The sequence below is a fragment of the Peromyscus eremicus genome, chromosome 19 (genome assembly GCF_949786415.1).
Source record: "Peromyscus eremicus chromosome 19, PerEre_H2_v1, whole genome shotgun sequence".
Lineage (NCBI taxonomy): Eukaryota > Metazoa > Chordata > Mammalia > Rodentia > Cricetidae > Peromyscus > Peromyscus eremicus.
The window spans coordinates 52,183,475-52,198,273 of record NC_081435.1 but is presented as its reverse complement, the minus strand read 5'-3'; the positions used below and the strand labels follow the sequence as shown (position 1 = coordinate 52,198,273).

The 14,799-nt window shown below is 44.2% G+C and overlaps 1 protein-coding gene across 1 annotated transcript in view; it reads left to right on the top strand.

Moving 5' to 3' along the window:
- The window catches only part of Fech (ferrochelatase), a 34,477-nt gene that overhangs the window by 5,883 nt on the left and 13,795 nt on the right, over positions 1–14,799 (top strand). Inside the window, exons 3-4 of the mRNA XM_059246267.1 lie at positions 7,380–7,499; positions 10,724–10,872. Of these exons, the coding sequence (XP_059102250.1) occupies positions 7,380–7,499; positions 10,724–10,872 (269 nt within the window). The remainder of the gene's footprint in view (positions 1–7,379; positions 7,500–10,723; positions 10,873–14,799) is intronic.

Sequence of the window (14,799 nt, the reverse complement as noted above, 5' to 3'; positions counted from 1 at the left end):
GTAAAATGTGTACCTTGTATAGGATAAAAAGTAGTTAACCTACCAAGAACTTCTCTGGGAGATTCTCCCATTATTACTTTTAGCTTTTAACATAAAGAACATCATTACCAATGATGTGCTATGGTTTATACTTTATTAAGGAAACAAAGTGTACTTCACTCTTGGTATTTATGGGTATAGGTGGTAGCCATTGTGTAACTGAGTGTTTTCTTCAGCAGCAGAAACCACAGACTCCCTCAGGGCATACAGAGGAACAGGTTTTATGCAGGAAAGAAGGAAAGTAGCTGTGACTAAGTGACATCACGACTTTCCTGCCAGACAAGACAGCATTCTAGAGTTGTACAGTATGGTAGTGACTTTTCTATTGCTGTGATAAAACACAACTCAAAGATGAGTTTGCTTGGGCTTACAGTTCCAGAGGGTCGAAAAGGCATGGCAGCTGGAGCAGCATCAGAGAGCTCACATCTGAAACCATGAGCAGGAAGTAGAGACAAAGTGGGAGTGGTGTGATTCTTTGAACCTTGAAGCCCAACTCCAGTGACACACTTCCTCCAGCAAAGCCACACCTGCTAAACCTATCCAAATAGTGCCACCACTTAGGGACCAAGTATTCAAATGCCCCAGATTATGGGGGATGTTCTCAAACCACCATGAACAGTCACCATGTAAATGACATGTTTTCATTTTGTTTGTTATTTTTCATTGTGATTGTGATATTTTATTGATTGAAGGCTAAGAAACGGAGGTTGATTTAGGATATGGCATTAAGGATGGGTTCCAAATTCCTTCCTCTCAACTCTGTCTTCCTTGAAGACGTAGTTAGTGGTTAGGGTAGGAAGCACAGGCATCTCGGGCTGGTGGCATGTCAGGCAGGACATGGGACCTTATGGACTCTGTGGTTCCTTAAGACTTGGAAAAAGTATTAATGTGAGCGGAAGAACTGAGGAACCTGGAAGAAAAAATATTTCATTGCTGTCTTAGGGTCTCTATTGCGATAAAAAGACACCATGACCACGGTAACTCTTATAAAGGAAAAGCATCTAATTGGGGTGGCTTACATTTTCAGTGGTTTAGTCCATTATCATCATGGTGCAACAAGGTGGCGTGCAGGCAGGCATGGTGCTGGAGAAGTAGCTGAGTGTCCTGCATCTTGGCTTGCAGGCAACAGGAAGTGGTCTGAGACACTGGGCATGGCTTGAACATATATGGCACCCCTCCAGTGACACACTTCCTTCAACAAGACCACACCTACTCCAACAAGGCCACACCTCCTAATAGTGCCACTCCCTTTGGGGGCCATTTTCTTTCAAACCACCACAATTGCTATATTTTGCAGTGACAAAAGTCAATAATATAAATGGCCTTAATATTACATTAATTGTTAAAATTAAATAAAAGTATGTCTTAGGTTCTATTAAGTAACTTTATATTGTAGCTGGAGTTTTCCTGCCTGGCCCACAGTCAGGGCAAATCTCTCTCACCTGCCAGTCCCACAGCCGCTCAGACCCGACCAAGTAAACACAGAGACTTATATTGGTTACAAACTGTATGGCCGTAGCAGGCTTCTTGCTAACTGTTCTTACAGCTTAAATTAATCCATTTCCATTAATCTATACCTTGCCACATGTCTCGTGGCTTACCGGCATCTTCACATGCTGTTTGTCATCGTGGCAGCTGGCAGTGTCTCTCTGACTCAGCCTTCCACTTCCCAGCTTTATTCTCCTCCTTGTTCCGCCTACACTTCGTGCCTAGCCAATGGCCAATCAGTGTTTTATTTATTGACTAATTAGCAACACATTTGCCATACAGAACATCCCACAGCACTTCCCCCTCTTTTTTTTTTTTTTTCAAAAAGGAAGGTTTTAACCTTAACAAAGTAAAATTACATACAATTTGGGAATTTGGACGTAGCTTCTCTTACTACTTCCTGCTGGAGGGGGGCGCTGTATCTTATGGGGAAACAAAGAAAATTTTAGAATTATGGAATAGTCCATGAGGGTGTATCGTCTGAGCCAGTTGCCTTGAAATGGTTCTGGATGTTGGATCATCTGGGCCATGGTGTCATCAAAGACCTTTCAGGGGGTCTTGGCTGGTCAAACCTGATGTATCTTAATCTGGAACAAATCCATAGCCTTTGGCTTTCTGTGGGAACAAAAGCAGAGTCTCCTTTCCAAAGCAACATATCCTTATATCCAAATTTTGAAGTCAAGGTACCTTTAAAATATACATTTTGGCATAACTCAACAGCTTTTACAATCAAATGTTTTTCTGCAGTTAAAAATCCCAAAGACAACACAATCCAGATTCTCCGTGTAATATCCATTTTTACGTGGCTTATTTTTTATACTACCTTTACTGTCTCTTTAAAGACTTTATTTTTAAAAACTATTTCTTTATATAACTGTATATATTCCTTTTTCTTTCTCTTTCAAGCCTACGTACATTTTTACACACATTGTAAACTATTACACCTGAATCTGTCTTATTGTGAATCTATTGCTTTAAACTGCAGCAGCTGTGGCTGCTGGCTCCGCCCACCTCAGCTTCCCAACACGGCTACATTTACCACCAGCTCTGGGAGCTATCGTGGGTCTATGCTTTTATCCAAGCAGCGTGTAGACCAGAAACCTCTTTTTTTGTTTTGTACCTGCAAAGGCTAAATCCACCACACAGCTTAATGTGCCACTTGCAGAGGCCTCATTCCCGCGCACACTAGGAACCCACAAGTAGCTCAAACCGGCAGCTGCCGCTCATTTGAGAGAGACAATTAGGAACTGTTTTTAGCTTCGTTTTAGAATCTTTTTTCTCAGTTTTTAGGTGGAAACTCTTGCCACCACGTTGGACGCCATTTGTAGCTAGAGTTTTTCTGCCTGGCCCACGGTCAGGGCAAATCTCTCTCACCTGCCAGTCCCACAGCCGCTCAGACCCGACCAAGTAAACACAGAGACATATTGGTTACAAACTGTATGGCCGTGGCAGGCTTCTTGCTAACTGTTCTTACAGCTTAAATTAATCCATTTCCATTAATCTATACCTTGCCACATGTCTCGTGGCTTACCGGCATCTTCACATGCTGTTTGTCATCGTGGCAGCTGGCAGTGTCTCTCTGACTCAGCCTTCCACTTCCCAGCTTTATTCTCCTCCTTGTTCCGCCTACACTTCGTGCCTAGCCAATGGCCAATCAGTGTTTTATTTATTGACTAATTAGCAACACATTTGCCATACAGAACATCCCACAGCATTATATAATATTTATATAAAACACTAGAACATTCAGGTGGAAGGAGGATTTAAAAGTCATAGTAATCTTAGCATCTAGTATTTTATTATCCACTCATATGTACTTACTGACATGTAAACAGTACAATGCATATTTTACATTTTTCTACTGTCACCATGTATTTATAAATATTTTCTATGTTATTTTAGTTGTTTTTCTTGTTGCTGTGACAAAATACCTTATAAAGTCAACATAAAGAAGGTTTTATTTTTGCACACAGTTTGAGGGTACGGTCCATCATGGTGGCAGGAGTGTGAGGTGACTGGTCACATTTTAATCTGCACTCTGGAAGCAGAGAGAGATAAATGCTGATGCTCACTTTACTTTCTCCTTTTCATTCACTCTGGGATGCGTGGAATGGTGCCCCCATAGTTAAGGTGGATCTTTGCACCTCACTTAACTCAGACCAAAAATCCCCTCACAGGCGTACTAAAGGTTTGCCTACTGGTTGATTTTATGGACTATCAAGTTGACAGTCAATCTCAAAGAGTTTAAGAGTAGTTTAGTAAATCACAATTTATTTATCTAAGCCTACATTCCAGGCATCAGTTAGGTCTAGTTTGGGATATTTGAGATGCTAAAGTAAGGAGCATCCTGGGGGGACCATTCTGATGCCAAGGTCTCTTTCATGGTGTGGCGTAGTGCTTGGCTTGAGCTAGGCTACAGTGCTAGGGAGTCCACAGGCTTTTGTCAGGAGTTTGCTTCTTATTTTATTTTAGTTTTAGTTTTCATAGGCCACAACATCTCCTTTGCTGCTCTTTACCTTTGCTGCTACAATGTCAAGGCAGCCATAGATTAGACAAACCCAAGAGTGGAGCTGTGTTCTGACTGTGTGTGTGTTCTCTGTCTGTCTGTCTGTCTGTCTGTCTGTCTGTCTGTCTCTGTCTCTGTGTGTGTGTGTGTGTGTGTAAATTCGGTGCAGATTCTGTTGTTTACTGGCTTTTGTTCTAGAAGTAGCATAGATCTTTGGGTCACTGATATCTTGTAGGTTTAATGAAGAACTGAGATTTTTATTTCTTTTCATCAGCGCTGTCTAGATGCCATAGAATAAAGTGACGGTTTGCTAACTGATGAGTTTTAGTTCCTATTATGCACATTTCAAAGGAAAAGCTTTGTGCTTTAAAAGTCCCAGAATATAACAAATGCAAAGTGTTTAAACTTTTCCAAGTAGGTTTTAAAATACATGTTGCTGCGCCTACTTTGATGTTCAAACAAAGGGAGGCTTGGCCAGTGAGACCTTGGTCTCAGGTGTGGTCTGTCTGAAGGGGAAGAGAGACAGAGACCCTTGATTAAAGCTCCGCACTTCGTACTGGGAACACAGCAGAGGCAGACTAATGCAGCACTCATCATGCACAACACAGTTTGGAATTAAGCGTTAACGTGTGTTGGGGCATTTTCAAATCATATGCGACTCTTTCATGTATAAAATCAACACGGGTTTGCAAAACGTGAGCAGGGCCGAGTGACATCCGCTTTAGAGCCACTCTTGTTCTGAGCTCAGGTGTTATAGATGGGAAGCACAGTTCTAAATCCCGTTTGCACACTGATACCCTTTGTGGCTTAGGTAAGTCTTTTAGCCTAGGCTTCCTTAACCAGTAATCTGCTAACTGGCAGCAATCCACGGGAAAATGCACTTAATTTATTAGGAGTCACAGATTTTTGAGGGCGAAAGACAAGAACTTGGGGGAAGATGGGTGGTCTCAGCAGGAAGATTAAGGGAGACGGCAGTTTCACCAGGTGCTGCATCTGGCATGTTTAGGTAGCAAGAAAACTCAACAGGCCCGTTAGTGTCATTATAGCATTTTTATGTGAAAAAGTTTTGCAGGGGCTGGGGAGATGGTTCTGGGCCAAGGGCCTGCTGAGCAATCATGAGTTGAAGTCCCTAGACCCACATAAAATTTGGACACAGCTCTGTGTGTCTGTAATCCCAAGGCTGGGGGGTGGGGCAGGGGCAGGAGAATCCTAAGGGCTCACTATCCGGCCAGTCTAGCTAAATTCATAAGCTCCAGGTCAGCGAGAGACCTTGTCTCAAAAAACAAAATAGAAAACAATAGAGAAAGACACCAGACATGTGAGCCTCTGGGCCTCTCCACGTGCACTGCTGGGTGTATGCACCCCCACACGTGTACGTACACAGGTACCGAATATCCACACACAAAGTTCTGCAACATCTTAAGTATAATTGCTTGGTGTAATCCTCTTAGTAAAAATGGATTAGACCTTCTTTCTCTAAGGTGTGGAGGCATCTTTGGTCATCACAGCTGAGGTGAGGAATTATGCTGGTTTGGTTTCTGTCGCTGTGACAAAGCATTGACCAAAAACAGCTTGGGGAGGAAAGGGTTTATTTGGCTTGCGGGTTACAGTCCGACATCGAGGGAATCCAAGACAGGAATTCAAGGCAGGAACTGAAGCAGAGACCGTGGAGGAGTGCTGCTTACTGGCTTGCTCCCCATGGTTTGCTTACCTTACTTACATACTCCGAGACCACCTGCCCCGTGGTCACACTACTCCACGTCAATAATTAATCAAGAAAATGTCTCACAGACATGCCCACAGACCAGTGTGATAGAGGCAATTTCCCTCGTGAGGTTCCCTCTTCCCAAGTGACTCTAGTTTGTGGTCAAGTTGACAAAAACAACAACAACAACAACAACAACAACAAAAACCCTAACCAGAACAGGTAATACTGCACCCAGTAGGTGGAGGCTAGGGCTATTAGCAAACACCCTACATTGTGCAGGAGAGTCCTCTATAGTAAAGGATTATCCCACCCAGAATGCCAGTGGTGCTGAGGCTGAGAAACACTGGCCTAAGACAGTGAAAAGTGGTCCTACTTTATCTTTACCATGGGCTCCAAGTACAACATCAGTTACTCTAGTAAGAAATGGTTTGATGCAGTGGGGGTGTAAGCATTCATAGTAGTATTTGAGGTGAACTTCGGGCTGGTTATTTCTCAGCCTTTTTTTTTATTATTATTATTATCAAGAGTGAATAGAAGGAGGAGGTGGAAATAATGTCAATGAGAGAGGAGGGAGAAGTATGTTGTGAGAGTGTCCAGGCATGACATGACCATTCCACTCATGAGCTCACATCCACATTGGCTATCCACACAAGACCAGCTCAAAATTGCGCTCATCAATATTCTAGCACAGTTGGTAAAGGGGTTCCTGAGCCCCACCCCTCCCTGAAAGTAATTGGCCGTTAAAGTTAGTGGTTCCTAGGGCAGAGGGAGTCATTTTCTTCAGTAGTGTAACCAGGGGTGAGCGAGCTGCTGAATCTCTAGTGAATAGCCCACCCATGCTCATGCAAAGAATCCAGATAGAATTCTGTAGGTCACAAACAAACTAAAACCCCACGACAGTAAGTCAGGAACTTCTTAGGAAGAAAAAGGAGGTTCAGTGGGAGTGTGAGGGAGTAAAGCACATTAAATACATGTATGAAAGGGATGTGTGTGGGGGGTGTCACTAAGAGGGCACTGAAGATGGGCTGGTGGCATGTGCTGGGAAAGAAAGCAGAGTACTAAGACATAATTTAGCTTAGGAATGGCTTCCTGTGTGACTGAAGAGACGGGGTGCAGATGAGTGAACGGTAGACTCACTGGAGTGTTGAAAGGGGAACACTCTCGGGGTGACGGAATTTACTTGGTGGTGGGTTATGTTGAGTCTATGCTTTATGCACTGGGTGCCCCAAACAATGTTTTAAGGTAGAACACTGGACTTTAATTTTAGCATACAAAGAAACCTTAATCTGTGGAAAGCTTGACCTTGTGTACTCAAAGCCCCGGCACTTGCAGATCCTTTGCCCTCTGAATCATTTTTGGTTTCTAGAACTCTATCCCTGAAGAATTGGCTCTTTGTTCAAGAGTGACAGGATAATAGGGAAGTTTTGAGTTCAGTTAATGCCAACATCAGGGCTGGAGCCTCAAGGCAAGGGTCAGAGTCTGAGACGGGTCAGTGAAGAAGTGGAGGCCCTCTGTGTCTCCAAGCAGCCAGCCAGCCCTGTGATGTCACCAAAGGGCCTGTGGGTTCTTATCAGCTGAAGAAATATCTGCCCTGGAGCAAATGAAAGTGTGGCCAACGAACTGTTTTTCCTTATGTAGGAAGCCCAAAACCGGCATATTAATGTTAAACATGGGGGGCCCCGAAACCCTCGGAGAAGTTCAAGACTTCCTTCAAAGACTCTTCTTGGACCGAGACCTCATGACACTTCCCATTCAAAAGTAAGATATACTGTGTAAATAGAACGAACGCATGGTGCATTTGTCCTCTGTGTGGCTCTGGTCGGTCACGACAACACTTCTGTCTTCTGTTGGAAAGGAGAAGGAAGGGGTATGGGGAGACTTGTCAGTCAGTGAGCTCTCTCCTCGAGCCCTCTCCTTCCCAGAACCCCGGCAATTACAGTTGTCTAAGCACAGCTGAGGTAACTTTAAGGTTTTCAAGATTTTTAAAGATGTGTTGGTGCTCGGCGCTTACCTGCTGATTAACGTTCAGGAAGCAATGCTTGTCACTACCTTGCCCTTAAGGGTGGGTTATGGCTTCTCGCCTCTTCCTTTCATTCTTATTTCCCTACCCCTTTGCTCTAGTCTTCTTTCAAAAGACGTTTTGCAATTAAAAATTAATACATGTATATGACTAAAATGAAAATAACGTATTTACACCAAAAAGCAAACGTCCCCACCACCTTGAATTCCAGCATCAGTTAGCCAGATGTAAGTGCTGGAAACAATGCATGCATGTGAGTGTGTATACATCTGTACATGTTCTTCCCCACTTCAGTATACAGATGTGAATGGACTAATGCACCTTATTTGGCACTTAGTGATTTTTGTTCAAGTATTTTGTCTCATAACATATATAGATCTATCTCATTTTCTTCGTGACCATTTAGAATTGCATTGTATGATTATATTAATTTGTACTTCATTGGTAGACACTGTTTACAGTGCGGCAGTAAACTCTGTTTTGTGTATCTCACTGCCCACATATGCAGCCGTATAGGATCAACCTTCATTTTGTTACATTAAGAGCAAGCTGGACTGTGGAGACGCCTCAGAGTTCAAGCCCTAGAACCCCTGTCTTTGCCTGTTTGTTTGTTTGTTTGTTTTAAAAGGCAGCTGTAACCCCAGCACTGAGGGAGTAGAAACACACAGATCCCTGGGGCAAACTGACCAGCCAGTCTAGCTTGCTCAGTGAGTCCCAGACCAGGGAGAGTCCCTGACTTAAAAAGGTGGTTGGCGGAGGAACGATGCTCAAGGTCATTCTGTGGTCTACATACACACACAATCAAGCACATGTGTGCGCATGCACGCACACACACATACACATCTGCACCTAAATGCACATGTGCCTCCCAAACACAAGCACACACACATAAGGGCATACATACATACATACAAATGTATTAAGAACAATGTTTGACACTGAAATTGTAGCTATGGTAAAGAATAAATTATGCTAAGAGTGATTTCAGCTTCCGATTCATGGACTCATTTTGTTTGTTGGCTTGCTAAGTCAGGTCACAGGAATTCCCTCCCTTTGTCCCAAACTCTGTTGTCTTAGAATATTATTAACTCACTTGCCAGCTGAGAAACGATTGAAACGTTTATTTTCAAATAATCTATATTGTCCATTTTTTCTTACTGTTTGGTGATGTGCCAGAAGGCCGCTGACGCTGGTGAGCTATTTTGTGTCTTAGGAAGGTGACTGTGTGGAGTGAGTGCCTTTTCAGAGTCCTTCCAAACCATCCCAACCACAGCGTCACAGTCACCTCAGCTTGGTTAAATAGAGCAAATGGCAGGTTACAAAGTGTTCTGAGGGCACTTTGAGAGTAGGAAGGCACTGTCTTTGGTCCAGTTATAGATAAACTTATCTTAGCCTTAGCATAGAATCTACCGGATACTCATGTAACTACATTTTTCTGTGCAATAGTGAGAGGCTTTTTTTTTTTCCTAAGATTTTATTTTAAACTGGATAGTGGTGGTGTACACCTTTAATCCCAGCACTCAGGAACCAAAGTCAGGCAGATCTTTGTGAGTTTGGGTCCAGCCTGCTCTACAGAATGAGTTCCAGGACAGCCAGGGCCACACAGAAGAAACCCTGTCTCAGAAAAAAAAAAGAAAGAAAGAAAGAAAAAAAAAGATTTTAAGTTATGTGTGTAAGTGTGTGTTTGTGCATGTGTGGAAACAAGTCCTGAGGAATCCAGAAGAGGGTGTCAGATCCCTTGGAATGGAAGTTACAGGGGGTTGTGAGCTGCCCAACATGGGTGTTGGGAACAGAACTCTGCTAGAACAGTACATGGTCATAACTGCTAAGCCATCTTTCCCATCCAATAGTGAGGTTTTGATGCCCAAGAGTTTTGGAGTTTAATCCCTGAGGCCTGTTTGATTCCCTGCTTTCTAATCTCTTCAGTTCTGTCACTGTTGAGAGATGGTTTCTGTAATAAATGATAGCATTTGAAGTTGTTTTAGAAAAGAAAACATGGCAAGAGCCACGTATTATTTCCTGAAGAACGGACTTAAGATTGTACCCAATATTTGATAGATGTGTCAGAAACTGCTGTTTGAGACTTAAGCTTTACGTTTCTCCACTGAAACCCCTTTCATAACACGAAACAATACTTTTCTTTTTACATTTTGTTTTTTTAGCGTATGTGTGGGTGTGTACATGCCATGGAGGGACCCACGTGATAGAAGGAGAGAACCAACTCAACTCCTGCCAGTTGTCCTCCGACCATCACATTTGTGCCAGAGTGCATACACACATGTGCATTTGTGCGCGCACACACACACACACACACACATACACACACATACACATACATACACATACATACACATACACACACACACACACACACACACACACACACACACACACACACACACCCCAGATCGTAAACATAACAAAAAATGCTTTTAAAAGGGCCCTGTGTGGGGCTTGGTGATGCTTGAAGCAGAAGTAGGTACCCGGGCCAGGCTCCGCAACATTGCGAGTTCAAGGGCAGTCGACGTAGCTTGGTGAGAGTCTGTCTCAAAATTAAAAATGAATCAGGATGGTCCTGGAGCTTCAGCTCAATGGTAGAGTCCTTGCCTTGCGTGGATGAGGACCCAGATTCAGTCCCCAGCATCAGGAAACCAATATATGCTCCCTGTGCTTTCCCCTCTAGTCCTTGTTCGGTGCAGAAGCAGCATGTAGGTTGGTATCTAGCAGCATCCAGGTCAGGGGGCGGGTATCCAGAGTGTGCAGGATGTGTTCCTCAAGCACTTGTGGAGTGCAATGGTGAACTCTCAAGTCCATGCTGACTTGTTAGGGACGTCATGGCAGTATTCCTAACGGCTGATCATGTTAGGCTCTTAACTTTTACTCGTGTCTTCTTTATTAGTAGAAAGTGTATCTCAGATTACAAAAGTGGAATAAAATCCTTCTTATACGTTTAATGATTTAGTAAGCTGGCGCCATTCATCGCCAAACGCCGAACCCCCAAAATTCAAGAGCAGTATCGCAGGATCGGAGGTGGATCCCCCATCAAGATGTGGACTTCCAAGCAGGGAGAAGGCATGGTGAAGCTGCTGGATGAGCTGTCGCCTGACACAGGTGTGTATTCTCCTTACTGCAGTGCTAGGGTTGCTAAAGTAGATAGAGTCAGGCATGGTGGTGCAGTCCTATAATCCCAGCATGCAGGAGGCAGAGGCAGGACAGTTCTCTGCATGAATAATGTGTGTGTGCGCGCTCATGTGCATGTGGAGGCCCAAAGTTAACGTGTTTTGTGTCTTCCTCAATTTTTCTCCACTTTATATACTGAGGCAGGTCTTTCAGTTTAACCCGGAGCTCACCAATCCAGTTAGTCTAAGCTAGCCAGCTTGCCCTGGGATCTCTTACCTCTGCCTCCTATGTGCTGGGATTACAACTGGCCACCTGACTTGCCCAGCTTTTTTTTTTTTTTTTTTTTTTTTTTTGGTTTTTCAAGACAGGGTTTCTCTGTGTAGCTTTGCGCCTTTTTCCTGGAACTCACTTGGTAGCCCAGGCTGGCCTCGAACTCACAGAGATCCGCCTGGCTCTGCCTCCCGAGTGCTGGGATTAAAGGCGTGCGCCACCGCCGCCCGGCCTGCCCAGCTTTTGATGTGGACACCAGGGCTCTGAGCTAGTCTTCATGTGTGTGCTGCCAGCACTTTTGCTACTGATCTGTTTCCCTGGTCCAGGTACCAGCAACTATTGATTTGTGAATATCTATAATATATAATACCTGGTCACTTGACTGAGTTCTCCAGACATTCTCCTCTGACTGTAGTAGACCCTTTTAAAATTACTTCCAATGTCACAAATACGCTGAAAAGTTGGGCAGTGTTTCAAAAGGAAGTTTAAAGTTACGTTGAGCTAGGTTGTAAAGAGGAAGCAATACGCCGTACACAGAAGATGGGTTAGGCAGTTGCCGTGGCTGTTTCTTCTAGCTGGGCAGCTATTAGCTGAGCATTTAGAGGAGTAGCTAGCTGTAACTCAAAGTGTAAGTCACTTGAGCAATCTTCAGCCATGCTTTCAGCTCAACAGCACCACCACTGTGAGGCAGAGAGTTGCCACGTTGGCCTGACTCTTAACAGCACACATCTGGTAACTTGTGAGAACCTCTGCATAGACTGAGACACTAAATGCAGGAATGAGCTACAGGTGCTGCATTTATTCCCATCCAAGGTGCACGTGATTGTAGGACACATAGTTTCATGTAATACGAAAGCATGGGCCAGTATGAGAGTCCTAGTTTGCCTTCTATCCCTGTGACACCGTACTGACCAGAAGCAGCTTGGGGAGGGAAGGGTTTATTTCATTTTATATTTCCCTGTAACAGTCCGTCCCTGAGGGAAGCCAAGGCAAGAACTCAGGCAGGAACCTGCAGGCAGGCACGGAAGCAGAGACCATGGAGGAGTGCTGCTGCCCTGTTCATTTCCATGGCTTGCTCAACCTGCTTTGGGATGCCATCCAGGACCTCCTGCCCAGGGGTGGCTCGCCAATAGTCAGCTTGGCCCTCCCATATCAATCATCAGTCAAGAAAAGGCCCCACAGACATTCCCACAAACCAGTCTAATGCAAGCAGTTCCTCAAATGAGGGTCCCTCTTCCCAGGTGACTCTAGTTCGTGTCAATGAGACAACATCAACCAGCATAATGAGAAGTGTTAAAATTAGAAAAAGTTCAAGTTAGGATGTATGAAAATATGTTCATTGTAAATGCTTTCTATGGCTTCAGACTCAGGACAAGAGTGTGATCCTGGGGCCCTCAAAGAGAACAGCCTATTAGGCAGGACCATAAGAGTTCTCTCTGAGAAAACATCACTGAGCATCGGCTTGAAATGTTCTCAGAATCTCCCAGTCCCACTGCACAAAGGAGCCTACTCCCTCAGAAGACCATCTCACTTAGAAAATCGTTCAGCTGTACTTCTGACCATCAGGTGTGCATGGCTGTGGCTCCAGGGCTTTTCATGTACAGTTCATCCACATAGGCCACAATGCATCTCTTTAAACATGGCAGAACAACTTAGCTGTCTCTACCCACTCCTCCTTGGTAGAGAATAAACACTCTGATTGTTGCCAGTTTGTCATGGTAATAAATCCAATGTGCAAATTATTTAATGGAAAGAAGAATTAGAAGGGCGCCAGTCTTTTGGGTTTTTATGTTAGTATAGCATCCATCCCCATGAAGAGCCCGATCAGATGTCAGACTGGAGAAAGAAAACAGACAGGAAAGCCTGGAGTAGTGGTGCACACCTTTTTTTTTTTTTTTTTTTGGTTTATCGAGACAGGGTTTCTCTGTGTAGCTTTGCACTTTTCATGGATCTCTCTTTGGAGACCAGGCTGGCCTCTGTGGTGGCGCACGCCTTTAATCCCAGCACTCGGGAGGCAGAGACAGGCGGATCTTTGTGAGTTCGAGGCAGTGCACACCTTTAATCCCAGCACTTGGGAGCAGGGGCAAGCAGATCTCTGAGTTTGAGGCCAGCCTGGCCTACATAGTGAGTTCCAGGACTATAGAGAGAGACCCTGTCTCAAACAAACAAACAACAACAAAAACAGATAGGAATGCATTCTTCCCATCTTTCCACTTTCTCCTTCTCTGGTCACTATGGAAAGGCTGTTGAATGCCCAGACTTTCTATGGCTTCAGTCTCTGAGATTGGTTGGACAGTGTCCCAGAGCATTTTCCCACCTACTGTCAAATGTCTTTTCATTTTATTGTATGGCCATATAATGCAAAGATGGGAATTTACACGTGGCAGGTTCTGATATTAATTCTCTGCTTTTATAAGCCGTCAAAGAATCATACACTGACTTCATACTTGAAGTTGTTGGGAAGGTGATTTTTTAATTAGTTAAGCATTAAGCATTCTGTCCTTGGGAGATTTATTTTTAAAATATCCAGTACTCTTTCATCACAACTTTGGGTCTAAGCTCAGTGGCTTGCTAACAAGTCATTAATTCACTCAATGTGGCATAAAATTGTCTTTTCTCCTCTGTTTGTTCTGTTCATTTGCCTGCATATTCACCTACACTTTTACCCATCGATTCCTATACCTGTGTGTCCTTCATTCATCCATCCAACCTCCAGGTCTGTGTGTGCACTGAGCACGTGACATACATACAAGAAGACTATGGGCTAGCTGCACTTACCCCCCCATTGGAGCCAACGTGTGTGACCGCTGTCACTCAGGCATCATTCACTTCTCTTGGGAGCTACCTTTTGTTTCTCTGCATCTCAGAAGCTCTACTTGAGTTCCTAGCCCTTAGTGGGCCTTGATACTCATGATCCTTTGACAAATCACTATCCACTTGTGTGACACGATTCTTTGGGAGACATGAACAAGCATCTCCTTACCCCAGATAGGGAACTGATGGCAGACCAAAGTAGGGCTATCACCAAAGTCCAAGTTGGTGACCCAGTGAATTTCAGTCAGGTTATTTACAGGAATGGGTAAGAGTTACTTACAGGAACAGAAATGTCCCAAAGACAGCTACATCACTAAAGCCCACCGTATCATGAGTGACAGCTCACAAAAGTTGGGGAGCTCAGTGCACAGGTAGCAGACATCTCAATGGCTGGAGAACGTCTTCACCAGCTGGCCTGAGCCTCTTCCAGGCAGCTCAGCTGGTCTCTGTCTGTTCCTTCTAGGCATTTCTGCGGTTCCCTGCTTCCTCCGGGCTACGGGGCTAACTGAGGGTGATTCTCAGAAGTCTTGGCTGTTTCTCTTTCTTTTTTCTGAGTCAGGGTCTCACTTTATATTCTGTACTGGCCTTGAATGTGCTGTTGATCAGGCTGACTCAATTTTCCTGCCTAAGGCTCCTGTGTACTGTGATCACGATCATGTTCTACAATGCCCCTCCAGCCCTTGTTTGTTGTTTGTTTGTTTTGAGACACGGTCTAGCTATGTAACTCAGGCTGGCCTTGAACTTGCTGTGTAGCCCCAGCAGTCCTTAACTTGGCCTCCTGCTCTTGCTTCCCAAGTGTTGGGGATAACATGCATATGCCACTTTGCTCAATTA